Below are 27,026 nucleotides of genomic sequence, written 5' to 3' on the forward strand. Positions count from 1 at the left end.
GCTACCTAGTTGCCCTCTCTCTCTAATTGTGGAAAAATACACGTAACAGAATTTACCATCTTTTTTTTTGAGACAAAGCTGGAGTGCGGTAGTGTGATCTCAGTTCACTGCAACCTTGACTCCTGGGCTGAAGCAATCTTCTCGCCTCAGCCTCCTGAGTAGCTGAGACTACAGGAGCATACTACCATGCCCAGCTAATTTTTTATTTTTTGTAGAGACAGGTTCTCACTATGTTGCCAGGTCTGGTCTCTCCTGGGCTCATGTGATTCTTGGGCCTCAGTTTCCCAATGTGTTGGGATTATAGGCGTGAGCCACCAAACCTGGCCATATTAACCTTTTTTTTTTTTTTTTTTTTTTTTTTTTTGAGACAGAGTCTTGCTCTGTCACTAGGCTGGAGTGCAGTGGTACGATCTCGGCTCACTGCAACCTCTGCCTCCCGAATTCAAGCGATTCTCCTGCCTCAGCCTCCCGACTAGCTAGGACTACAGGTGCACACCACCACGCCCAGCTAATTTTTGTATTTTTAGTACAGCCGAGGTTTCACCATGTTGGCCAGGATGGTCTTGATCTCTTGACCTCGTGATCCATCCACCTCGGCCTTCCAAAGTGCTGAGATGACAGGCGTGAGTCTCTGCACCTGGCCATATTAACCATTTCTAAACATACAGTTCTATAGTGTTAAGTACATTCATAGTGTGTACAACCAATGTCCAGAGCTTTTTTTTTTTTTTTTTTTTTTTTTTGAGACAGTCTCCCTCTGTCACTCAGGCTGGATTGCAGTGGCACAATCCCACTCACTGCAACCTCCGCCTCCCAGGTTCAACCAATTCTTGTGCCTTAGCCTCCCAAGTAGCTGGGATCACAGGCACCCGCTACCACCCCTGGCTAATCTTTTTTGTATTTTAGTAGACACCATGTTGCCCACGCTGGTCTTGAACTCCTCAGCTCAGGCAGTCCACCTGCCTTGGCCTTCCAAAGTGCTAGGATTATGGCCTTGAGCCACCACACCCAGCCCAGAACTTTTCCATGCCCATTAAACAGCAACTCTCCATTTCCTCCTTCCCCTAGTCCCTGATAGCCACCATTCTACTTCCTGTTTCTATGGAGTTTGCTACTCTAGATACGTCAAATTAGTGGAATCATAAAGTTTTTGTGTTTTTATGACCGGGTTATTTCACTTAGCACAATATGCTCAAGGTTCATCCATGTTGTAGCATGTGACAGGAGTTTCTTCCTAAGGCTGAACAATATTCCATTGTATGTACAGTCACTATTTTATTTATCCATTAATCCACTGATGAATATTTGGGTTGCTTCCACCTTTTGGCTATTGTGAATAATAATGCTGCCCTGGACATAGGTGTGCAAATACTCTGAGACCCCGCTTTCAGTTCTTCTGGATATATACGCCAACAAGTGAAATTGCTCTGTTTTTGTTTGAGGGACTGCCATAGCATTTTCCATAATAGCTGTACCACTTTACATTCCCACCAGCACAGTAGTGTACAAGGGTTCCAGTTTCTCCACATCCTTGCCAACACTTGGTATTTTCTGTGTCTTGATATTACCCATTCTAATGGGTATGTATGAGGGGATATTTCATTATAGTTTTCAGTGCATTTCCTTAATAGTTAGTGATATTGAGCATCTTTTCATATGCTTGCTGGCTAACCCTCTCTTTTTTTTTTTTGCCTTTGCAGATAACCTTTAAAAACATTAAATTCTTTTTTTTTTTTTTTTTTTTTTTTTTTTTTTTTGAGACGGAGTCTTGCTCTGTAGCCCGGGCTGGAGTGCAGTGGCCGGATCTCAGCTCACTGCAAGCTCCGCCTCCCGGGTTTGCGCCATTCTCCTGCCTCAGCCTCCTGAGTAGCTGGGACTACAGGCGCCCGCCACCTCGCCCGGCTAGTTGTTTTTTTGTATTTTTAGTAGAGACGGGGTTTCACCGTGTTAGCCAGGATGGTCTCGATCTCCTGACCTCGTGATCCGCCCGTCTCGGCCTCCCAGAGTGCTGGGATTACAGGCTTGAGCCACCGCGCCCGGCCTAAAAACATTAAATTCTATCTAAATCTTTTACCAGCTTCTTTGTTAGTGGTTCTCTCCCTATTTGCCATATTTAATCTCTCATAGCTCATTTATTCTCATTCTTACCCAGCCTACATATCCTGAAGTTGATTATCTAAGTTTTCTAGAACCTATTTAGAACCTCCTTAGGTATAGTTTTATTTATTTGTTCAACTTTTACTCAGTAAATTCTCTATATAAAAAACTGTATGTGCACTGAGAAACTTCCCTAGAGACAGATATGTTTGTGTCCATAGACAGGAAGAGTGTAATCATTCTTCAGTGGGTAACATTTGAAAATTTAATCATCATCATTTATGTTCATATGTGCCTTTTATTACATTTAAACATGTTTTTGTGGACCAAAATTCAAAAAAATTAAAGAATATGCAAAGTCCCCTTTCTATCTCTATACCATTGGTACCAGTTCTTTTCCAATGAGGCAAGCAAATGATCAATTTTTATATGACTCTATAGTATACTTTAAATATTCTGTATCATATTTAATTTTAACTGACTTTTTCCCCCCTTGTAGTTGATTATGGAAGATTCCCACAAGAGTATCACGTCAGAGACAGCACCTCAACCTGGTTCAGCAGTTCAGGGAGCTCACATTTCTCATATTGCTCAACAGGTAAGGGAGGGACCGGCCAAAATACTGAGCTCGTTAGGAATATTTTATATGCAGATTAATCTCTTGTTTCAGACTGATTATTAATGTGTTTTATTTTTATTTATATTTATTTATTTATTTATTTTTATTTTTTGAGACAGATTTTTGTTCTAGTTGCCCAGGCTGGAGTGCAATGGCACAATCTCGACTTACTGAAACCTCCGCCTCCTGGATTCAAGCAGTTCTCCTACCTCAGCCTCCCAAGTAGCTGGGACTACAGGCATCTGCCACCATACCTGGCTATTTTTTGTATTTTTAGTAGAGATGGGGTTTTACCATGTTGGCCAGGCTAGTCTCAAACTCCTGATCTCAGGTATTCCACCCACCTTGGCCTCCCAAAATGCAGTGATTACAAGTGTGAGCCACCACACCCAGCATTAATGTTTAAAAAAAAAAAAAAAAGGAAAGGCCCGGCGCGGTGGCTCACGCCTGTAATCCTAGCACTTTGGGAGGCCAAGGTGGGCAGATCATGAGGACAGGAGTTCGAGACTAGCCTGACCAACGTGGTGAAACCCTGTCTCTAATAAAAATACAAAAATTAGCCAGGCGCAGTGGCAGTTGCCTGTAATTCCAGCCACTCAGGAGGCTGAGGTAGGAGAATCACTTGAGCCTGGGAGGTGGAGGTTGCAGTGAGCACAGACCATGCCACTGCACTCCAGCCTGGGCAACAGAGCGAGACTCCATATCATAAAATTAAATAAAAAATACAGTAGAAAACCAAGCAAAAAAAGACTGTAAAATGTTAAAATATAGGAAAAGAAGGTGGCCTTTAAATATCTTGTCAAGATCATTTGGTTTTATTTTCTTTTAAACTAAGTATATAGTCGTCCCTCAGTATCTGTGGGAGATTGGTTCCAGGACCTCCCACAGATACCAAAATCTGTGATGCTTAAAGCCCCTGATAGAAAATGGCATAGTGTTGTATATAACCTACATATTTTCCTGTATACTTTAAATCATTTCTAGATTACTTTTTTTTTTTTTTGAGACGGAGTCTCGCTCTGTCACCCAGGCTGGAGTGCAGTGGCCAGATCTCAGCTCACTGCAAGCTCCGCCTCCCGGGTTCACGCCATTCTCCTGCCTCAGCCTCCCGAGTAGCTGGGACTACAGGCGCCTGCCACCTCGCCCGGCTAAGTTTTTGTATTTTTAGTAGAGACGGGATTTCACTGTGTTAGCCAGGATGGTCTCGATCTCCTGACCTCGTGATCCGCCCGTCTCGGCCTCCCAAAGTGCTGGGATTACAGGCTTGAGCCACCGCGCCCGGCCTAGATTACTTTTAATACGTAATACTATGTAAATGCTATGTCAATAGTTATACTGTATGACAAGAAGAAAAGTCTCTACATGTTCGGTATAGAGAAATTTATTTTCCTGAATATTTTCAATCTGTGGTTGGTTGACTCCACGGATGTGAAACTCATGGATGCAGAACCCATGAATAAAGAGGCCTAACCATATTTAGAGTTGTTTCCTTTGTTTTTGTTTTTCGAGATGGAGTCTCGCTCTGTCGCCTAGGCTGGAATGGAGTGGCACAGTCTCGGGTAACTACAACCTCTGCCTCGCGGGTTCAAGCGATTCTCCTGCCTCAGCCTTCTGAGTAGCTGGGATTATAGGTGCCTGCCACCACACCCAGCTAATTTTTTGTATTTTTGGTAGAGACAGGGTTTCACCATGTTGGTCAGGCTGGTCTCAAACTACTCCTGACCTCAGGTGATCCACCCACCTCAGCCTCCCAAAGTGCTGGGATTACAGGCGTGAGCCACCGCGCCCGGCCAAAAAAGTTTTAAAAATTAGCTGGGTGTGGTGGCACTACAACACCTGTAGTAACAGCTACTTGGCTGAAGCAGGAGGATTGTTTGAGCCCAGGAGTTCAAGGCAGCAGTGAGCTATAACCATGTCACTGCACTCCAGCCTTGGGTGACAGAGTGAGACCCTATCTCCAAAAAAAAAAAAAAAAAAAAAAAAGCATGAGTGTAAGAGCCATTTAAAGTGCAAGATTAGACTAATGGATTTTAATGTTAACAGAATACACAAAGTTCAGACTGTACATAGCAAATAACCTTTAAGAAACTATAACTTGCTGAGTTTTGCTGTTGTATCAAAGAATACAAGTAAATGAAAAGGCTATTAAAACACTACATATCTTTTTTTTTTTTTTTTTTTTTTGAGGCGGAGTCTCGCTCTGTCGCCCAGGCTGGAGTGCAGTGGCGCGATCTCGGCTCACTGCAAGCTCCGCCTCCCGGGTTCCCGCCATTCTCCTGCCTCAGCCTCCCGAGTAGCTGGGACTACAGGTGCCGCCACCACGCCCGGCTAATTTTTTTGTATTTTTAGTGGAGACGGGGTTTCATTGTGTTAGCCAGGATGGTCTCGATCTCCTGACCTTGTGATCCGCCCGTCTCGGCCTCCCAAAGTGCTGGGATTACAGGCTTGAGCCACCGCGCCCGGCCTACATATCTTTTCTAATTGCATATCTATGTGAGGGCGGATTTTCTTCATATAATTCAACCAGAACAATGTATGATAACATAATGTTGAATCAGAAGAGATTTCAACTGTTTTCTTTTTCTTTTTTTGTTTGTTTGTTTGTTTGTTTTTTGAGACAGAGTCTTGCTCTGTTGTCCAGGCTGGAGTGCAGTGGTGTGATTTCGGTTCATTGCAACCTCTGCGTCCTGGGTTCAAGTCATTCTCCTGCCTCACCCTCCCGAGTAGCTGGGAATACAGGTGCCCACCACCACGGCCAGCTAATTTTTGTGTTTTTAGTAGAGATGGGGTTTCACCATGTTGACCAGGCTGGTCTCGAACTCCTGACCTCGAGTGATCCACCCACCTCGGCCTCCCAAAGTGCTGGGATTACAGGCATGAGCCACTGTACCCAGCTGATTTCAGCTGTTTTCTATTAAGCCAGATATTAAGGAAATTTGCAGAAATGTAAAACAATGCCATTTCTCTCACTAATTTTTTTTTGAAAATGTATTAATGGAAATAGGTATGGTAACATGTAATGGATTTGTTATTGTATTTTGAAATGAACTGTTAACTTTTTTAAATTTAATTTTAAATATAGTAAGTTTTTTTTTTTTTTTTTTTTTTTTTTTTTTTTGAGACGGAATCTCGCTCTGTCGCCCAGGCTGGAGTGCAGTGGCCGGATCTCAGCTCACTGCAAGCTCCGCCTCCCGGGTTTACGCCATTCTCCTGCCTCAGCCTCCCGAGTAGCTGGGACTACAGGTGCCCGCCACCTCGCCTGGCTAGTTTTTTGTATTTTTTAGTAGAGACGGGGTTTCACCATGATAGCCAGGATGGTCTCGATCTCCTGACCTCGTGATCCGCCCGTCTCGGCCTCCCAAAGTGCTGGGATTACAGGCTTGAGCCACCGCGCCTGGCCTTTAGTAAGTATTAATAAATATAACTCAAATAATTTTGGGGGGTCCTCAGTAAGTTTTAAGAATGTTGAAAGGATTTGTGACCAAAAGGTTTGAAAACCAGTGACCCAAAGGGTTAATCCTTTAAGCTTCATATATCCTGCATTATTTGGCTATATCTGTGAAGAATAGCAGTGTCTTCTCCAAATGGTGCTAGAAAAATAAGGTGGAGTCTTTCTTTGATTATTTTTCTGTTAATAGAGTTCTTTACAGAAATGTTCTAATTCAGTTGGCTTACTTATATATATATTTCAGTTATTTTGGTTAGATGTGACTCTTCTCCAAATTTTCTCAGAAGCATATTTACGGTGAGGTGAAATAAATACATTTCTAGGTAGTAAATCTTTTTTTTTTTTTTTTGAGACGGAGTCTCGCTGTGTCGCCCAGGCTGGAGTGCAGTGGTCGGATCTCAGCTCACTGCAAGCTCTGCCTCCCGGGTTTTTACGCCATTCTCCTGCCTCAGCCTCCCGAGTAGCCGGGACTACAGGCGCCCGCCACCTCGCCCGGCTAGTTTTTTTTTGTATTTTTTAGTAGAGACGGGGTTTCACCGTGTTAGCCAGGATGGTCTCGAACTCCTGACCTCGTGATCCGCCCGTCTCGGCCTCCCAAAGTGCTGGGATTACAGGCTTGAGCCACCGCGCCCGGCCGGTAGTAAATCATTTTATAGTGATTTTTTAAAATAATATGGCTGGCAGGCCGGGCGCAGTGGCTCACGCCTGTAATCCCAGCACTTTGGGAGGCTGAGGCGGGTAGATCACGAGGTCAGGATCAGCCTGGCCCAAATGGTGAAACCCCATCTCTACTAAAAATACAAAAATCAGCTAGGCATGGTAGTGTGCACCTTTAATCCCAGCTACTCGAGAGGCAGAGAACTGCTTGAACCGGGGAGGTTGCAGTGAGCCGAGATCGTACCACTGCACTCCAAACTGGGTGACAGAGTGAGACTTTGTCTCAAAAAAAAAAAAAAATGTCTGGCCACGATGGCTCACACCTATAATCCCAGCACTTTGGGATACTGAGGATCACTTGAGCCCAGGAGTTTGAGACCAGCCTGGGCAACATAGTGAGACTCTGTCTCTACTAAAAAATTTAAAAAGTTAGCCAGGTGTGGAGGCGTTTGTCTGTATTTCTAACTACTCAGGAGGCAGAAGTGAGAGGACCACTTGAACCCCAGAGGTCAAGGCTGCAGTGAGCCGTGATTGCACCATTGCACTCCAGGCTGGGTAACAGAGCGTGATCCTGTCTCAAAAAAAAAACAAATTACATAAAGGAAACAGTATTTTACAATAATTCAGTATAAACTGGGGATATAGCAGTGAACAAAAGTCTCAGCTCTCCTGGAACTTATATTCTAATTTTGGAGAGACGAGCAACAAAACATATCAGTTGGTAATATGTGCCATGGAGACAAAGCAGGATAGGAGAGAGAGAGAGTTAGTGGTGGAGGACAGGGGACTTCTCTTTTTATACAAGGTAGTCAGAGACATATGTCTGAGGAAATACCTGTTCAATTATATGGACCAACAGTTATAAAACTGTGAGACTAATATGTGCTTGATACGGTCAAGGAACACTGAGGTGGCCAGTGTGTTGGGAGAGAGACTGATAGAGGATGACGCAGAGAGGGTTGGGGTGCGAAGAGGGGAGAGTGCCAGATAATGCAGGGCATATGCCACTGTAATATTTTTGTGTTTTAATCTGGGTAACATGGGGAACCTTCAGAGTGTTTTGAGTAGAAACGTTATCTGGCATATCTTAAAAGAATCCCTCAGACTGTTTTGTGGAGTAGAAACAGGAAAACCAGTTAGAAGGCATTACAGTAATGTACATGGGAGATGACAATGGCTTGGACCAATGTGGTAGCTGTGGTAGTGATGAGACAAAGTTAAGATTCTGGATATATATTGGTTGTAAAGCCAATAGTATTTGCTTTTGGATTGGATGTGGAGTTTTAAATAAAGGAAGGAGCCAAGATTGATGTCACAGTTTTGGTTTGAGCAACTGTAAGAATGAAATTACTTGAGCTGGGCATGGTAGTGCATGCGTGCAATCCCATCTGCTTGAGAGGCTCAGGTGGGAGGACTGCTTGAGCCCAGGAGTTCCAGACCAGCCTAGGCAACATAGTGTAGACCCACCCTGTCTCAAAAAAAAAAAAAAAAAAAAAAATATATATATATATATATATATGTGCACACACATGTATATATGTAATTGCCATTTATTGACAACACTGGAGGATGTTTTCCATTTTCTTTTTAGGGGAATGTTGGCAATCAGGAATTTGGTTTTTAGGCATGTTATGTCTGTACTAGTATCTGTGTTGGTTTTCTGTGCTGCAGAACAAATCACCACAAAGCTAATAGCTTAAAACAACACACATTTATTATCTCACAGTTTTTGTGGGGTCAGGCATATCTTAAGTGGGTTCTTTGCTTTGGGGTCTCACACCAAACTGCAATTGAGGCATTGGCTAGGGCTGAATTCTTAGCAGGAGGCTAGACTAGAGAAGAATCTACTTCCAAGCTCACTTAGTTTGTTGGCAGAATTCATTTCATTGTGGCTATAGGACTGAGTGCTTCAGTTTTTTGGTTGGTTCTTGGCTGGAGGCTGCCCATAGCTCCTAATGGCCACCAGTAACTCCCTGCCATGTGATCCTCTCTGTATGCAGTTCACTGCATGGCAGCCTGCTTCAAGTCCAGCAGGAGAGTAAGAGCAAGGCTGCTAGCAAGACAGAGTCTTATACATAATATAATCAAAGGAATGACATCCCATTTCCTTGTGATAAAACATGACATCCCATCATCTTTGCCTAATAAGGTTGGTTAGAAGCAAGTCACAAGTCCCTCCCACTCTCAAGGGGAGAGGTTTAGACAAAGTCCCAAACACCAGGAGCTGCAGATCATGGGAGCCACCCTAAAATCTGTTGGGCAGACCATCCAAGTAGATTTATCCAGTAGGCAGCTAGAAACATGAGTCTGGGGTCCAGGAGAGAGGTCCAGACTAGAAATCTAAATTTAGGAGCTGTGGCTATATAGGTGGTATTTATAATCATGGAATGATTTCCAAACTCCCCCTAGGATGTAGAAAGCTGGAAAGAATGTTACTCTTACCCTAAAACAAAAATATGTTGTATGTTCTATAAAATAATAACAAACTCATAGAGGTGGGGTGTGGGCGTGGCTCACCTGTGGCAGAGCACATTAAGAAAGCAGGGCTGCATACTAGCAGGAAAATTAATGAATTGCTAAAGTCCAAGCGTAGGCAAGCATGAGCATGTAGAATCCTTGGGAGCTGCAGACACAAAGACAGTTCATACCCTCTTGTAGGTTTTTCTCCGAGGACCTCCAACAGTTGCTTAGGAGAAAAATGGGGCCGGGGACACAAGGAAGACCAGAGAATGCCTTGGTAGGTGGTATAGGCCTACTTGGACCTTTTTTTCCTTTGGAAAAAAAATCTTTAAGCCACTAGGAGAAAGGGAATAAACCCTCTTTTCCATTGTGTCTGGGAAAAGTAAAAAGAAAAAGAAAACCCACAAACCCTGAGGAAATGGCAGGAAACTGTTAAGGGCTTAGACTGTTAGAGTTTTTCTGCCACTGGGAGAAAGCCCCATCCCCTGTAACCAAGGGACGTAGAGCCTACCTGAGACTGAGACTGGACCAGGAGAACAGAGAACCTCCCTGTTGCTGCTGTCAAGTCAAGCAATAGCAATCTACCGTTGGGGGAGGGACAAGAGTATGGAGAGAGCCTCTTTGGGTCAGAAGCACAGATGAAGCCTAAGGCTGAGTATGTGGCAAGAACAATGAGAAAAAACCCTCTGACATACCAGCCCCACCCTAAGCAGAAAGTCACGCTAGAGGAATTTGAAGCTGGTAGTACTCTTAAGGTAATTCAAACAACAACAAAATCCAAACCCAGCTCAATTGTTGAATAGATGACTCAACCCCTTCCCTACACCTACACACACACCCCCTAGTGAAGAGGTGTACCCTCTTGTTTTCCCATTTCTGAAGATAAATACTATTTATTTTAGTCTGTACTGTCTTACCCATGATGTCTATCATTCAGGCAAAAATTACAAAACACATACCAAAAGCACACAAAAAACTCACTGTCAAAAAACAAAACAATAAACAGAACCAGACTCAGGATAATAACCCAACTTGGAACTATCAGAGAGTGAATTTCAAATAACAATGGATAATATGTTAAAGGCTCCAGTGGGAAAGGTGGAAAACATGCATGGACAGCTGGGGAATTTCAGCAGAGGGTTGGAAACTATATGAAAAAGTCAAATGGAAATGTCAGAAATAAAAATGGTGTGGTGGCTCACGCCTGTAATCCCAGCACTTTAGGAGGCCGAGGCAGGCAGATTGCTTGAGCTCAAGAGTTCAAGACCAGCCTGGGCAACATGGCAAGCCTCCATTTCTACTAAAATTACAAAACAAAACAAGCCAGGCATGGTGGTGTGCACCATGTGGTCCCAGCTACTCAGGAGGCTGAAGTGGGAGGATTGCTTGAGCCCAGTGGGCAGAGGTTGCAGTGAGCCAACGTCGCACCATTGCACTCCAGCTTAGGTGTCAGAGTGAGGCCTTGTCTAAAAAAAAAAAAAAATGGTGACACAGGTGAAGTACGTGTTTATAGTAGACTTGACACAGCTAAGAAAAGAATCAGTGAACTTGAAGATAGGTCAGTAGAAATTACCCACAGTGAAAACAGAAAACAAAGGAAAGGACAGAGAGAAAAATAGAGCATCCAAGAACTGTGGAACGATGTCTCTCTAACGTGGGTGTAGTGTGATCAAAGTCATGTGACTAGATGGGATGACTGAAGGGTAAGTATTGTAGAGATGAGTCAGTGGATCTGGGCTTCCTTCGCATTTGGAGTTTGGGGAGATTGAAGAGGGATTGTCAGTGAGGTAGGAGGAAAATCAAGAGTAACTCAAATCTTGGAAATCAGCATGAGTGATGGTCAGCTGTGTAAAATGTGGCTGATAGGTCAAATAAGATGAGGAATAAAAATTAACTTTTATAGCCAATCTTTTTTTGTTTTTGTTTTTTGTTTTTTGTTTTTGGTGAGATAGGGTCTCATTGTGTCACCCAGACTGGTATGCAGTAGTGTGAACATAGCTCACTGCAGCCTTGACCTCCTGTGTTGAAGCAATTCTCCCACCTCAGCTCCCCAAGTAGCAGGGACCACAAGTGTGTGCCATCACATCCGGCTAATTTTTTTGTATTTTTTTGTAGAGATGGGGTTTTTGCAGTGTTGCCCAGGCTGGTCTCAAACTACTAAGCTCAAATAATCCACCCACCTCAGCCTCCCAAAGTGCAGTGCTGGCATGCATGAGCCACTGCAACTGGCCCCTTTTTTTTTTTTTTGGAAACCGAGTATTATTCTGTTGCCTAAGCTGGAGTGCAGTGGCATGATCATATTTCTTTAGCCTCAAACTCCTGCCCTCCAGTGATCCTCCTGCCTTTGCTTCCTGAGTAGCTGGAACTGGTTCCTATTATTCACAGATTCTGTATTTGCAAATTTGCCTACTTGATAAAATTCTAACTCCAAAAACAATACTCATGGTACTTTTGCGGTTATTCATGGACATGTGCCAAGTGGCAAAAAATTTGAGTCATTCCCTGTATTCCTAGCTGAAGTCAAACAAGGTGACGCTGTTTCTTCTTGCATCAGCTCTCATAGTATAAACAATTGGCCTCTTTGCAGTCTAGTTAGTATAACTACATTTTTTGCATTTTTCTCCTTTTTGTTGGTGATTTTGCTATTTAAAAATGACTCCCAGGTATAGTACAAAGTGCTATCTTGTGTTCTAAGTGCAAGAAGGCTGTGATGTGCCTTATGGAGGAAATACATGTATTAGATAAGTTTCATTCAGACATGAGTTAACAGTGCTATCGACTGTGATACGTAGTTCAGTGTTAATATATATTAAATGAGATCTTTTTTTTTTTTTTTTTTGAGACAGAGTCTCGCTCTGTTGGTCAGGCTGGAGTGCAGTGGCCGATCTCAGCTCACTACAACTTCCACCTCCACCTCCTGGGTTCCAGCGGTTCGGGTAGCTGGGACTACAGGCATGCGCCACCACACCTGGCTAATTTTTGTAATTTTACTAGAGACGGGGTTTCACCATGTTGGCCAGGCTGGTCTTGAACTTCTGACTTCAGGTGATCCACCCACCTTGGCCTCCCAAAGTGATTACAAGTGTGAGCCACCACGCCTGGCCTGTTTACTGTTTATTTTCAGTTGTTCTTGCTCTATTTTAGATTTTGGACTGATAATTTAGAATCTAGAATCTTTAGAATATAAGTGAACCAGTGGACAGAGAAGTAGTATGAAGTTCTGGCTGAGTGCGGTGGCTCACACCTGTAATTCTAGCACTTTCGGAGGCTGAGGTGGGTGGATCACATGAGGCCTGGAGTTGAAGACCAGCCTGGCCAACATGGTGAAAGCCCACGTATACTAAAAATAAAAAAATTAGTCGGGCGTGGTGGTGGGCGCCTGTCATCCCAGCCACTCGGGAGGCTGAGGCAGGAGAATCACTTGAACCCAGGGGACAGAGGTTGCAGGGAGCTGAGATTGTGCCAAAGCCCTCCAGCCTGGTTGACAGAGTGAGACCCTGCCCCCTCCCCCACCACAAAAAAGACTGGGGACCAGCTCCTCCGTTTCCTCCTTTGAAAGGTCTCTCAATATTTAGATTATCAGGTTTGAGATTGGTGCTGGGAAGAGAATCAGGACTTTGAGACCGTGAGTAATGAGCATTTTGTGAGGTTAGGCAAACCGTAGTAATAAGGGATAGGAACTACTACTGCTAGCTAAATCAAAATCTGGTGCCTCTTTTCCTTTTCAACCTGCCAGACCCACAGCTTGTATTAAATCACATGAATTGCCAGAGACCTTTGAGGAATGATGGCCCTTACCTTTTAGAGATGTAAATTAATCCTATCATATGTTCTCTCCATTAGCTGAGTGGCTTCAGTTGTTGAAAGGTGGGGAGACGGTTTTGTTAATGTTTTCCAAGTGTAATGGTAACTCTAGAGCTAGACTCTTAAGACTTGTGGGTTCTTCTTTTTTTTGAGACAGTTCTCACTCTGTCACCCTGGCTAGAATTGGAGTGTAGTGGTACAATCACAGCTCACCACAACCTCCACCTCCTGGGCTCAAGCAATCCTCCCAGCTTAGCCTCCCACACAGCTGTGACTATAGGCGTGCGCTGCCAAACCTGGCTAATTTTTGTATTTTTTGTAGAGACTGCATTTTACCATGTTGCCCAGGCTGGTCTTGAACTCCTGGGCTCAAGGGATCTGCCTGCCTTGTCCTCCTGAAGTGCTGGGATTATAGGCATGAGCCCCTGCACCCAGCTCTTTGTCTATTCTTATTCTTCAATTTCTGTATGCCCATATTGGGGTACTGTCAGAGAGGAACAGAGCTGGACATTTGGCAAGACAGATTTTATCAGATTACTGCAGTATAGGAGAGAAACTCCAACATAAACTGAGCTCAGCTCCACTGAAACACAACAGATGGAAAGTTTTTTAAATATTGGGGTGTTCTAAAGGAAAAGTACATAAGATGTTCGGGGGAGGGAAGGAATTGTCACTATGATTAGCCATCTTGTTTGCTCATTGGCACTTGTCAAAGTTAGGCTCCTACTCTCCCACAGACTGGGAGACAGGGACCATATCTTTTCTTTCTTGGTTACTACATTTACAGGCCCAAAGAAAGACTTCTAGGTTTTAGAATATTTACATCTGACGGGACAGAGAAAGGATTCGTAACAGCAAGTTTTCTAAAATGCTGTAAGAAAAGTGAGGATAGGGGCCTGTAGTCAAGTTTTTCTGGAACAAACAGTAAATTCTTTTGGTAGAATTGAACTTTCTCAGGCAGGCGTTTTAAGGGGATTCTGGGGTCATTCTAGGGACACATCCTTGGCCTGACAAAAGCCATTGGTCAAGAATTTGGTCAGTTAGTACGAGGGGAGTTGAATGGCGTTGTTTGTGCTACAAATGGAGTTTACAGTTCTCAGTGGCTGGATACATTTTATACAGAATTTCATGACCCTAGGCATTTTGAGGGATGATGAGACTGGAGTTTGTTTCATCTAGTCTTGGGAAGAAGAAAAGAACTTTCAGTGAAAGAAGAAAGGGAGCAGGGAGGCTGGGTGCGGTGGCTCACGCCTGTAACCCTGGCACTTTGGGAGTCCGAGGCGGGTGGATCACCTGAGGTCAGGAGTTCGAGACCAGCCTGGCCAACATGGGGAAACCCCGTCTCTACTAAAAATACAAAAATTAGCCGGGGGTGGTGGCTCATGCCTGTAATCCGGGCTACTCTGGAGGCTGAGGTAGGAGAATCGCTTGAACCCAGGGGCGGAGGTTGCAGTGAGTCGAGATTGTGCCACTTCACTTCAGCCTGGGAAGAAGTGAAACTCAGTCCCAAAGAACACAAGGGAACAGGGAAAGCAATATTCTTGGAGAATAAAAAAGGGTCGGGGGAACAGGGAAAGCAGTATTCTTGGAGCCCAAAGTGAAGAAAGAGAACAGGGAAGGAGGCAGGAAGCTTACTTTCAGGGCCTGAGAAGTAGTCCAGGATTTTATTTTGTGATTTAAGTCCAAGAGGAATGGTATGGACCAGAGTAGTCCAGAGGAAGGCATGAGATCTCTGTTAACTGGAAATATTTGAGAAGGCTTTTTGGAAGAGGTAGAACCTGAGATGAGCCTTGAGGGATGATGAGTGGACTTTTCTTAGTTTAGCATTTTATCGTGGTATTTCCATGAAACCGCATCTGATTTCAACAGAAATAAATTATAATTTCATGATTCAATCATTTGCTCGAAATATTTTATTTTTCTTTCAAGATGCTGTCCAAAGTTGGTGTTTTACTCACTTTTTGACTCTTGGTTTCTTGGTTAGTTTTCAGCCACATCTCTTCAGAATAGCATGTGCTAAAGATTCTCCATGTTTTTGCACAATCAGTTCGTCTGCCTAAAATACCTTCCAGTCCCCTAACTCCTGCCCCTCCATACATAGCCCTCAAGTAATTGTTAATCGTTCAAAACCCAGATGAAGTAACACCCTTTCTTTGCTCCCACAGTACAGTGCTTTGTAATTTTCCTATATTATAACTCTTATTCTGGTTGTTATAGTTAGTTTGTACTCTCAGTCCCTAGTTCAGCCTCTGGTCAATAGAAGGTACCTAATGTTTGGTTAATGATGCAATTCAATATAATCAGCTCTGAAATGTGTTTCCAGTGTTAAGAACTCAGCTATCTTACATGCATAGGTACAATATATATTTTGTTAATTGAATTCGTATTTGTTCTATTGTCATTAAGAGGATCTGCACTAGTGACAACTGTACCTCTTCCTGGAGAGCAAGTACAGGTTCGGGGGTCATCCAGACAGCTCAGTCTTCTGTAATTCACCCACCGCATGTGCACACAGTATAGAAATTTGAAGACTTAGTGGTCAAGAGTTGGGACTTTTAGACCCTGAGTCTTCAGATACATTGCCGTTGCTGTACCTATAATATTATAAACCAAGATAAAGTTGTCTTATAAATTAGACTGCAGACCAAATCAGGCAAACAGAAAAGTTTTAGAATTTCTGGTTTCATGTATATAATATCTAGTGAAAATAGAAGACAGTTTTAGGGAAAGTTATTGCTAATGATTTAAGGAAATGAAGGACTTTTTTTAAAAAAGGAAAGCACCCTTTTATCCCAGGTACTTTCTATATGCTTTATGGAGTCAGTACTTACCTACCGTATAATTTATGGAGGTCAAATAAAAGAGTTGTCTTGTTGTAGAGGAAAGTTCTTATTTGTATTTATCTACCTTCCTATTAATGCCTGACAAAAATAGGAAAGAAAGAGCCATCCTAGATTCCTTTTCTTTCTACTTTTCCCATTTTATCTTCCGATTTCTGTGAGTCCCAGAATACCTTTAGTCATCTCTCATTTTTAGAAGCAGCTCTCCTAGAAGAAAAGCTGTATTTCTCATTTTCTTCTCCTGATTATGGCAATGTTTTCAAAACTGGAGCTGCATCTTTATGTGGTATTCACATGTGAAAGGAGGTGGCTGCGTGGATTTTTTAGTTTTTATATGAAAATTTTACTCTTATTTGCTGGTGCTGTTATTAAAGATAAATTATTTGATTTTAATTACAAGTAATTCCTTAGTTTTACAATTTATTTTCTTAAGTTCAATGGAAGACTTTGGAGTAAGCTTAGGGACAGTGTAGTTTTATGAGTTAGATTAGAAATGAAGCATTTTATGGCCAGGCACGGTGGCTCACACCTGTAATCCCAGCACTTTGGGAGGCCGAGGCGGGCAGATCACAAGATCAGGAGTTCAAGACCAGCCTGGCCAACATGATGAAACCTGTCTCTACTAAAAATACAAAAATGAGCCAGGCGTAGTGGCAAGTGTCTGTACATTCCCAGCTACTTGGGAGGCTGAGGCAGGAGAATCACTTGAACCCGGGAGGCGGGAGTTGCAGTGAGCCGAGATTGTGCCATTACACTCCAGCCTGGGTGACAAGAGCAAGACTCTGCCTCAAAAAAAAAAAGTATTTATGATGCTTGAGAAAAAGTGACAGATTTTTCTTATTTTAAATTACTGGTTATTATTTCTTAATTATTATTGGGTTGTGACTAATTCTATTCTATAAAATGATAGAGATTTAATGTGGGATATAAATGAGTAGTTATATACTAGAACTCATTTTTGAAGGAGATAACATATAAAAGAAGCGTCTCTGGAAATTTGATGTCTAAATAGTTTAGGGGAAGGCTTTCTGTAGATAGTAACTAATGTGGAGAATTGATTTTTTATGTTCCTTCTAAAGGCCTGTTTGGGTTATTTTATTTAATTTTTTTTTTTTGAGACGGAGTCTCGCTCTGTCGCCCGGGCTGGAGTGCAGTGGCCGGATCTCGGCTCACTGCAAGCTCCGCCTCCCGGGTTTACGCCATTCTCCTGCCTCAGCCTCCCGAATAGCTGGGACTACAGGCGCCCGCCACCTCGCCCGGCTAGTTTTTTGTATTTTTTTTAGTAGAGACGGGGTTTCACCGTGTTAGCCAGGATGGTCTCGATCTCCTGACCTCGTGATCCGCCCGCCTCAGCCTCCCAGAGTGCTGGGATTACAGGCTTGAGCCACGAAGTCGGCCAGGTGTGGTGGCTCGCACGTGCAATCCCAGCACTTTGGGAGGCTGAGGCGGGCAGATCATGAGGTCAGCAGTTTGAGACCAGCCTGACCAACATGGTGAAACCCCGTCTCTACTGAAAATACAAAAATTACCTGAGCATGGTGGCACGTGGCTGTAATCCCAGCTACTCAGGAGGCTGAGGCAGGAGAATCACTTGAATCCAGGAGGTGAAGGTTGCAGTGAGCCAAGATCGTGCCACTGCACTCCAGCCTGGGCGACAGAGTGAGACTCCATCTTAAAATATATATATATATATATAAAGGTGAAGTCGGATATCACAATCTAACTTTGGACAAATGTTGGAAAGTTTTAATACGCTTAAAAAATTGAGACCAGACATGGTGACCAATACCTGTTATCCCAGCACTTTGGGAGGCCTGTTTGAGCCCAGGAGTTTGACACCAGCCGGGGTAACATAATGAGACCCTGTCAGAATAAAAAATAATGAATTAGCTGGGCATGGTGGTGTGCACCTGTAATCCTAGCTACTCAGGAGGCTCAGGCTGGAAGATTGCTTGAGCCCAGGAAGGTGAGGCTGCAGTGAGCTGTCATTACACCACTGCACTTCAGCCGGGGTGACAGAGCGAGACCCTGTCTCAAAAATTAAAAAATAAAAAATATTTAAAAAAACATTGAAAACTTTTCTCAGTTGTAAAATATTGCTATAACTTGGATATTGTATTGATGTAGTTTATACAAATTAACATATTGTATGCATGCCAAGTGTTACATGTATTGTTTAATTCTGAAATGAGATAAAAGTGAATCATACAGATTTTAAAATGGCATATATTTATACCTGCCTTTGCCAGTGACCTCCACCTTGCTAGATCTAATGGTCTCTTCTCAGTCCTTATTTTATCTGACTTGTAAACAGCATTGGACATGGTTGATCATTCTTTTCTCCTCAGTATGCTGTCTTCACTAGTTTACCATGGACAGCTCAATCATTTGGTTCTCTTTCATCCTTACTGGTGACTCCATCTTAGTCTCATTTGCTGTTCCTCCTCTTTATCCGGTCTCAGTGTTCCTGAGGCTAGTCCTCAGTCATCTTCTATTTACCCCTGTGAGCTCATCCAGTCTCATGGCTTTAAGGACTCTAAAAAGCTAGACCTCTAGAATTTATGTATCTAGCCCAGACCTCTTTCCAGACCTGCAGGCTTTGTATATTTAATGGTCGTCTCAGTGTCAGCAGTTGAATATTTAACAGGTTTTTTAAAACTTAGCATGTCAGGTAGATTAGTAATAAAACAACACTTTAAAGTAATGTGCATCAGTGTAGAAATAGGGTGGAGGATGAATCAGAGACTAGTCTTTTTAACTCCGGTAAAACAGTACTGCTTCATTTGGGGGATAGACTTTATTCTCAGCTCTGGGCCTGCTATATTTGATACTACTTTAATAGGTTGGGCTCCTGGAATAAACTTTCTCATTTTCCCTTTTCCTTTTGTTCCTTTCTTTTAGACCTTAGATTTAATGTACAAATGAATTTGAGTGGCAGGAGACAGATCTTTTTTTTCTAAAAGTAAAAATTCAGTTGTTTCTTTTCCCACCTGCATTGTTCATCATGTTAACGCCAGTTCTTTTTTAGGTATCATCTTTATCAGAAAGTGAGGAGTCCCAGGACTCATCCGACAGCATAGGCTCCTCACAGAAAGCCCACGGGATCCTAGCACGGCGCCCATCTTACAGGTGAGTACTCTCTTGTGTGAAGCCCTGCATGTTATAATAGTACCAAATGAGTTCAAGTGGTGCTGTGCAAAGTACACTAAAGAAGTTAGCACGTGTCAGTGTTAAGAATGAAATTGGGTGGCCCTCGCCTATAATCTCAGCCCTTTGGGAGGCCGAGGTAGGATTGCTTGAGCCCAGGACTTCAAGACCAGTCTGGGCAACATGGCAAGACCCTGTCTCTTCAAAAAATACAAAACTTAGCTGGACATAGTGGCGCATGCCTGTAGTCCCATCTCGTTAGAAGCTAAGGCAGGAAGATGGCTTGAGCCCAGGAGTTTGAAGTTGAGCTACGCCTGGGTGATAGAGCAAGACCCTGTCTCCAAGAAAAAATGAAATTGGACCTTTGGCCGGACGCAGTGGCTTACGCCTGTAATCCCAGCACTTTGGGAGGCCAAGGCGGGCAGATCACCTGAGATCAGGAGTTGGAGACCAGCCTGGCCAACATGATGAAACCCCGTCTCTAATAAAAATAGAAAAATTAGCTGGGTGTGGTAGTGCACACTTGTAATCCCAGCTACTCGGGAGGCTGAAGCAGGAGAATCACTTGAACCTGGGAGGCGGAGGTTGCCGTGAGCCGAGATTGCGCCACTGCACTGCAGCCTGGGCAGCAGAACAAGACTCTTGTCTCCAAAAAAAAGAAAAAAAAGCAAATTGGATCTTTATCTTATACCATTACACAAATCAGTGCCAAGTGGATACGAGACCTAAATGTTAAGACCTGAAACTGTAAAAATCCTAGAAGAGAACATAGGGGATAAGCTCTTCGACACTGACCTTGACAATGATTTTTTGGATATCACACCAAAAGCTCAGGCTACAAAAACAAAAATAAATAAATGGGACTACATCAAACTAAAAAAAGCTTCTGTGTAGCAAAGGAAACAAGCAACAAAATGAAAAGGCAACTTACGAACTGGGAAAAAATTATTTGCAAACCACTTATCTGATAAGGGGTTAATACCCGTAACTGAAGATAAAATTAGAGAACCTGAGGACACAGCTTTGAGTAGATTACCTAGAATGGAACACAGAAAGACAAATAGAAGTTAAGATGGAAGATAGAATGAGAAGGTCCAGTATACAACATACATAGGATAAAAAGAGAGAAGAGGGAAGGGCACTTCCAGCTTCTACTCTCTCTACAAGAGAAAATGACAATGACAATGACTGCAATTTCCAGGATATGAATTTCCCAGTGTAAGAAAACAAGGTCCCAAACAAGATAAATTAATAGAAACCTACATCTAGATGTATGTTGTGAAGTAAAACTGGAGAACACCAAGGATAAACATGAGATCTTAAAAGCTAAAAGCTTCCAAGAGAAAAGACCAGTTTTTAGAAAGGAATGACCAGTAAGCTGACAACAGATTTTTGAAGTACAGTATAAGACAGTGAACTAAAATCCTTATTTTTATTTTTAAATTGTTACGTGCTTTTTGAGATGGAGGTCTCACCCTGTTGCCCAGGCTGGAGTGCAGTGGTGTGATCACGGCTTACTGTAGCCTCTACCTCCTGGGTTCAGCTCCTCAGCCTCCTGAGTACCTGGGACTATAAGCATATGCCATGATGCCCACACATGCCATGATGCCCACCTAATTTTTTTATATTTTTGGTAGAGATAGCGTCCCACTATGTTGACCAGGTTGGTCTCAAACTCTTGGGCTCAAGTGATCTTCTCACCTCAGCCTCCTAAAGTGTTGGTATTATAGGCATGAGCCACTGTACTCAGGCTCCAATATTTAAACTCAAAGAGAAAGTAACTTTTGACCTGGAATTCTGTGCCTACCTGAACAATCCTTGAGGTCAGGAGTTCAAAATGAGCCTGGCCAACATGGTGAAACCCCATCTCTACTAAAAATACAGAAATTAGCTGGGCATGGTGGCACATGCCTGTAGTCCCAGCTACTTGGGAGGCTGAGGCACAAGAATCGCTTGAACCCAGGGGGCGGAGGCTGCAGTGAGCTGAGATCGTGCCACTGCACTCTAGCCTGAGTGACAGAGCGAGACTCCATCTCAAAAAAAAAAAAAAGAAACTACTTAAGTGTATACTTCAGGAAGAAGAAAATGAAAGGAATATAAATATAAGAAAGAATGGTGAACAAAGACAATTCATTTCAGTTAGCATTGGCTTTTTAGAACAATAGTAATAATGATTAATTTGGGTAGTTTTGTGGGTTTTTGTTAAGATGCAGTCTTGCTCTGTCACCCAGGCTGGAGTGCAGTGGAGTGATCTCGGCTCACTGCAAGCTCTGCCTCCCAGGTTCACGCCAATCTCCTGCTTCAGCCTCCTGAGTAGCTGGAACTACAGGCGCCCACCGCCACACCTGGCTAATTTTTTGTATTTTTTAGTAGAGACATGGTTTCACCGTGTTAGCCAGGATGGTCTCGATCTCCTGACCTAATGATCTGCCCACCTCGGCCTCCCAAAGCGCTGGGATTACAGGCGTGAGCCACCGCGCCCAGCCTGAACCTGAGATTTCTTTATGAGGTAGGGGTGTCTCAAGGAGGCTATAACATCTGAAAAGAAACTTCTCAAAGTTAAGCTTTCTGGATTGCCACAGATTAGCAAAGATCAAATATTAATTCACTCAAAAATCATCAAACGTGCAAGGACATAAACCAGGTAACTGAGAACTGGCAGAAACAATACAATCAACTCAATAAATGCAGGGAAAAAAAGTATTTGATTAAATCCAGCACGTCTTACATTTCAACCAAAAATGAATAAAAATGGGCTTCCCTAGCATATATAGACTTTTAGAACTTAACTATGTATAGTATAGATCATCATTGCCCAAATTCTAGACTGGTCACTACCTGGTGCACATGTGTAATTGGTATGAATAGCATTGCAGAGACTTTGGAAACTGAACTGACATTGGAACCCACAGAAGGCTGATTAGAACTTGTGACCTGGACACAACCAGATTGATACCTTCTAAAACAAGAATATAGGCTAGGTCTGTGGCTCATGCCTGTAATCCCAGCACTTTGGGAGGCTGAGGTGGGAGGACTGCTTGAGTCCAGGAATTTAAGACCAATCTGTGTAATATAACGAGATCCTGTCTCTACAAAAAATACAAAAATTAGCTAGGTATGGTGGTGTGCACCTGTAATCCCAGCTTCAGGAGGCTGAAGGCAGAGGATCACTTGAGCCCAGGAGGTTGATGCTTCAGTGAGCCATGATTGTGCCATGCACTCCAACCTGAGCGACAAAGCGAGTCCCTGTCTCAAATATACATATGCACATGCAACAAGAATATAAAACATTTTTTATAGTATTTAAACAAGACCCAGAGTCTGATAGCATAATATTGAAAGTGTCCAAAATTACTTGGTATCAAAGAACAAGGAAAAATCTCAACTTGCATGGGAAAAGACTGTTGACAGAAGCCAACTCCTAGATGATACAAATGTTGGAATTATATGACAAGGACTTTAAAGAAGCTATTATTTAACTGTTCCAACAAGTAAGTGAATTTTCTTGAAAGGTATAAACTCTCAGCCAAAAATAGAGTATGTAAAGAGAATAAAATAGAGATTTCAGAGCCAAGAAACACAGTAACAGAGATAAAACCTCACTGGATGGGTTCAATAGTAGAATGGAAGTGAGAGAAAAAACAGTCAACTTTGAAGAGTATTCAATGGATATTATCCAATCTGAACATAAAAAAGCGTGATTGGAAAATTATCTAATTCTCAGGGACCTGTGAGACAATACCTAAAGATCTAAGATTTATGTCATTAGAGTCACAGAGAGAGAGGAAAAAAGTATAGTGCAGAAAAAATACTTGAAGAAATAATGGCTGAAAAATTACCAAATTTGGTGAAAGATGTAAACTTACAGGTTCAGAAATGTCAGCAAACTCTAAACAGGATAAACACAAATAAATCATTGCCCAGACTTACCATAATCAAACTGCTGAAAACTAAAGTTAAAGAAAAATTTTATGAGTAGCCAGAGAATAATGGCACATTACTTACAAGAGAACAATGTGAATAACTACAGAGTGCTCGTCAGAAACTATGGAAGCGAGAAGAAAATGGAATAGCATTTTTAAAGTGTTAAAAGAAAAAAGAAGTATCTCCTGGGTCTTGGCACCGAAAATAAAAAAAAGATCAACCCAAAATTCTGTGTCTACTGAAAACATCCTTCAGACTTGGAGGCCAAATAAATATTCTCATGGAGGAAAACTAAGGGAAATCATTGCCAGCAGAACTGCTATAAAACAACTGCTAAGAAAATTCTTAAGAGAAAGAAACTTGAAGGTAAGGAATGAAGAAACAGCATCTGGGCAAATATAATGGACGACGGTTCCTCTCCTACTGAATTCCTTAAAATAGGGGTCCCCAAGCCCCAGGCCATGGACTGGTACCTGTCTGTGGCCTGTTAGGAACCGGGTTGCACAGCAGGAGGTGAGCAGCAGGTGAGCAAGCCTTAGTTAGCACCCAAGCTCTGCCTCCTGTCAAATCTGTGGCAGCATTAGATTCTCATAGGAATGTGAACCGTGTTGTGAACTGCACATGCAAGGGATCTAGGTTGCATGCTCTTCATGAGAATCTAATATCTGGTGATCTGAGGTGAAACAGTTTCATCCTGAAACCATCCCCCGACTTCCCTATCCATGGAAAAATTGTCTTCCATGAAACCGGTCCCTGGTGCCAAAAGGGTTAGGATGTAATCCCAGCTACTTGGGGGGCTAAGGCAGTAGAATCGCTTGAACCCGGGAGGTGGAGGTTGCAGTGAGCTGAGATCGTACCACTGCACTCCAGCCTGGGTGACAGAGCGAGACTCTGTCTCAATCAATCAGTCAATCAATTTGACAGCTGAAAACAAATTATGAGATTCTGGTGGAGTTTTTAATATATGCAGAGGCAATATATAAAACATCTACAACATAGAGAGGGAAATGTAAACAGATCTAATATGGTGGTAAGGTTTCTACATTCCACCTGAAGTGGTAAAATACTGATTCTGTGTAGACTGTGAAAAGCTAGGTATCTATATACCCCTAGAGCAACTACTAAAAAAACTACACAAAAAGATTTAGTCAAATATACAGTAGATTAAAATTTGAAAAGTCTTCAAATAATCCAAAATAATGCAGGTGCAGGAACACAGAAGAATTTTAAAAACAGAATAAACAGAAAGCAAATAATAAAGTGGAAGATCAGCCAATACTGAAGATGGCCTACACTCACCAAATAAAAGGCAATTGTAAAACTATAGATCAATATCCTTCATGAATATATACACAAAAAATACTCCACAAAATATTAGCAAACTAAATCCAACAACGTATAAAAGGTATTATATGCCATGACCAAACAGGATTTATCCCTGAAATGCAAAATTGGTTTAGTAATTGAAAATCAGTTAATGTCATACATCACGTTAATAGAATCAAAACAAAAAACATATGATCATCTCAAGACACAGAGCATTTGACAAAAATCCAGTACCCTTTCATGATAAAACTGCTCAACAAACAAATAGAAGGCTGCTTCCTCAACCTGATGAAGAGTATCTACAAAAAACCCACAACTAACCTCCTAATAAGAAAATAATGTGGAGATCCCCTCTCACCACTTCTAAACATTGCACTCAGGGAATTAGTCAATAAATTAAATAAAAGGCATCCTGATTGGAAAGGACTAAATAAAACACTTTGTACATGACATTATCTTATATATACAAAATCCTAAAGAATCTATTAAAATAGAACTAATCAACAAGTTCCAGCAAGGTTGTAGGGTGTAAGATCAATATAACAAAAATTAACTGTATTTCCTTATATTAGTAATGACTAATCAAAAAATGAAACTTAAAAACAATTCTATTTACAATAACAAAGTATAAAAGATTTAAAATTAAATTTATAAATTTAAATTATACCTAGATATGAATTTAACAAAAGAAACAGAACACATATACTGGAGGCCAGGCTCAGTGGCTCATGCCTGTAATCCCAATACTTTGGGAGGCCGAGGCAGGCAGTCACCTGAGGTCAGGAGTTTGAGACCAGCCTGGCCAACATGGTGAAACCCTGTCTCTTCTAAAAATACAAATATTAGCCAGGCCTGGTGACTGGCATGCACCTGTAGTTCCAGCTACTCAGGATGCTGAGGTGGGATAATCCCTTGAACCTGGGAGGCAGAGGTTACAGTGAGCTGAGATCGCACCATTGCACTCCAGACTGGGTGACAAGAGCAAAACTCCGTCTCAAAAAAAAAGAATACATATACTGGAAACTATAAAACCTTATTGAAAGAAATTTTAAAGGATCTAAGTAAGGCCGGGAGCAGTGGCTCACACCTGTAATTCCAGCACTTTGGGAGGTCAAGGCGGGCAGATCACGAGGTCAGGAGTATGGGACCAGCCTGGCCAATATGGTGAAACCCTGTCTCTACTAAAAATACAAAAATTAGCTGGGCGTGGTGGCCCATGCCTGTAGTCCCCACTACTCAGGAGGCTGAGGCAGAAGATTCGCTTGAATCCAGGAGGCAGAGGTTGCGTTGAGCTGAGATCGCGCCACTGTACTCCAGCCTGGGTATCAGAGCGGGGAGACTCCCCGTCTTTAAAAAAAAAAAAAAAAAAAAGATCTAAATAAGTGAAAAGACATCTCATGTTAATTGATCAGAATACTAAATATTAAGACAACCCCATTAAAAAATGAGCAAGGGGGCTGGGCATGGTGACTCATGCATGTAATCCCAGCACTTTAGGAGGCCGAGGTGGGTGGATCACCTGAGGTTAGGAGTTCGAGAGCAGCATAGCCAACATGGTGAAACCTTGTCTCTACTAAAAATAAAAATAAAAACATTAGCCAGGCATAGTGGCGGGCACTTGTAATGCCAGCTACTAGGGAGGCTGAGGCAGGAGAATCACTTGAACCAGGAGGCAGAGGTTGTAGTGAGCCGAGATCGCACCACTGTGCTCCAACTTGGGCGACATCAAAAAAAAAAGAAGAAAAGCAAGGGATTTGAATAAAAATTTATCCAAAGAAGATAAACAAATGACTAATAAAGCTATGAAAAAATGTTCAACATCATTTATCATTAAGGGAATTGCAAACCAAAATTGTGAAATACTGCTTCAAACCCACTAGGATGACTCAAATAGAAAAAAAAGACCAATAATAAGTGTTGGTGATGATATAGAGAAATTATAACTCTCATACGCTGCTGGTAAGAATGTTAAAAAAAAAAAATAGTACAGTTGCTATGGAAAACAGTCTGGCAGTTCTTCAGAATACTAAGTTACCATATGACCCACTACTTCCTATGCTAGTTATATCCCCAAGAGAAATAAAAACATACATTTATATGAAAACTTGTACATGAATGTTTATAGCAGCATTGTTTATAATAGCCAAAGCATGGAAACAACCCAAATGTCCATTAAGTGTTGAATGGATAAACAAAATGTGGTGTATTCATAAAATTGAATATTTTTACTTAGCAATTAAAAAGCAATGAAGTCCTAATACATGCTACAACATGGATAAACCTTGAAAATATTAACCTAAGTAAAATTAGTCGTTTGTAAGAGATTGCATATTGTATGATTCCATTTATATGAAATGTCAAAAATAGACAAATTTATAGAAACAAAGTAGGCAAGTGGTTGCTTAGAGCTTGGGAGAGGAAAGAGAAGAATTGACTGCTAATGGGTACCAAGTTTCTTTTAGGGGAACAAAAGTGTTCTAAGATTACAGTAGTGGTTGCACAACCCTGTTAATATACTAAAAACACTGAATTGTATGCTTAAATGAGTTAATTGTATGGTATGTGAATTATATCTCAGAGCCATTTTTCTTTAAAAAGACAAAGATTATTAGAATGGATATAAAAAATGACTCACTTCAAAAATGATCTAGCTAGTCTAAAGTAAAAGGATGGTTAAAGACATACCATGAAAACACTAATGAAA

The 27,026-nt window shown here is 42.0% G+C and overlaps 1 protein-coding gene across 50 annotated transcripts in view; it reads left to right on the plus strand.

Moving 5' to 3' along the window:
• ATF1 (activating transcription factor 1) overlaps positions 1–27,026 on the plus strand; it is a 61,585-nt gene that overhangs the window by 16,713 nt on the left and 17,846 nt on the right. For 25 of the 50 annotated variants that reach the window (XR_013400560.1, NM_001261536.1, XM_077952340.1 and 22 more), the window contains 2 exon segments: positions 2,597–2,695; positions 18,954–19,054. Coding sequence is in view for 28 of the 50 variants with exons in the window: in XM_077952340.1 (XP_077808466.1) it covers positions 2,597–2,695; positions 18,954–19,054 (200 nt within the window). In the remaining 22 variants the exon portion in view is untranslated. 50 annotated transcript variants of the gene reach the window in all.

Source organism: Macaca mulatta, chromosome 11, assembly GCF_049350105.2.
Source record: "Macaca mulatta isolate MMU2019108-1 chromosome 11, T2T-MMU8v2.0, whole genome shotgun sequence".
Lineage (NCBI taxonomy): Eukaryota > Metazoa > Chordata > Mammalia > Primates > Cercopithecidae > Macaca > Macaca mulatta.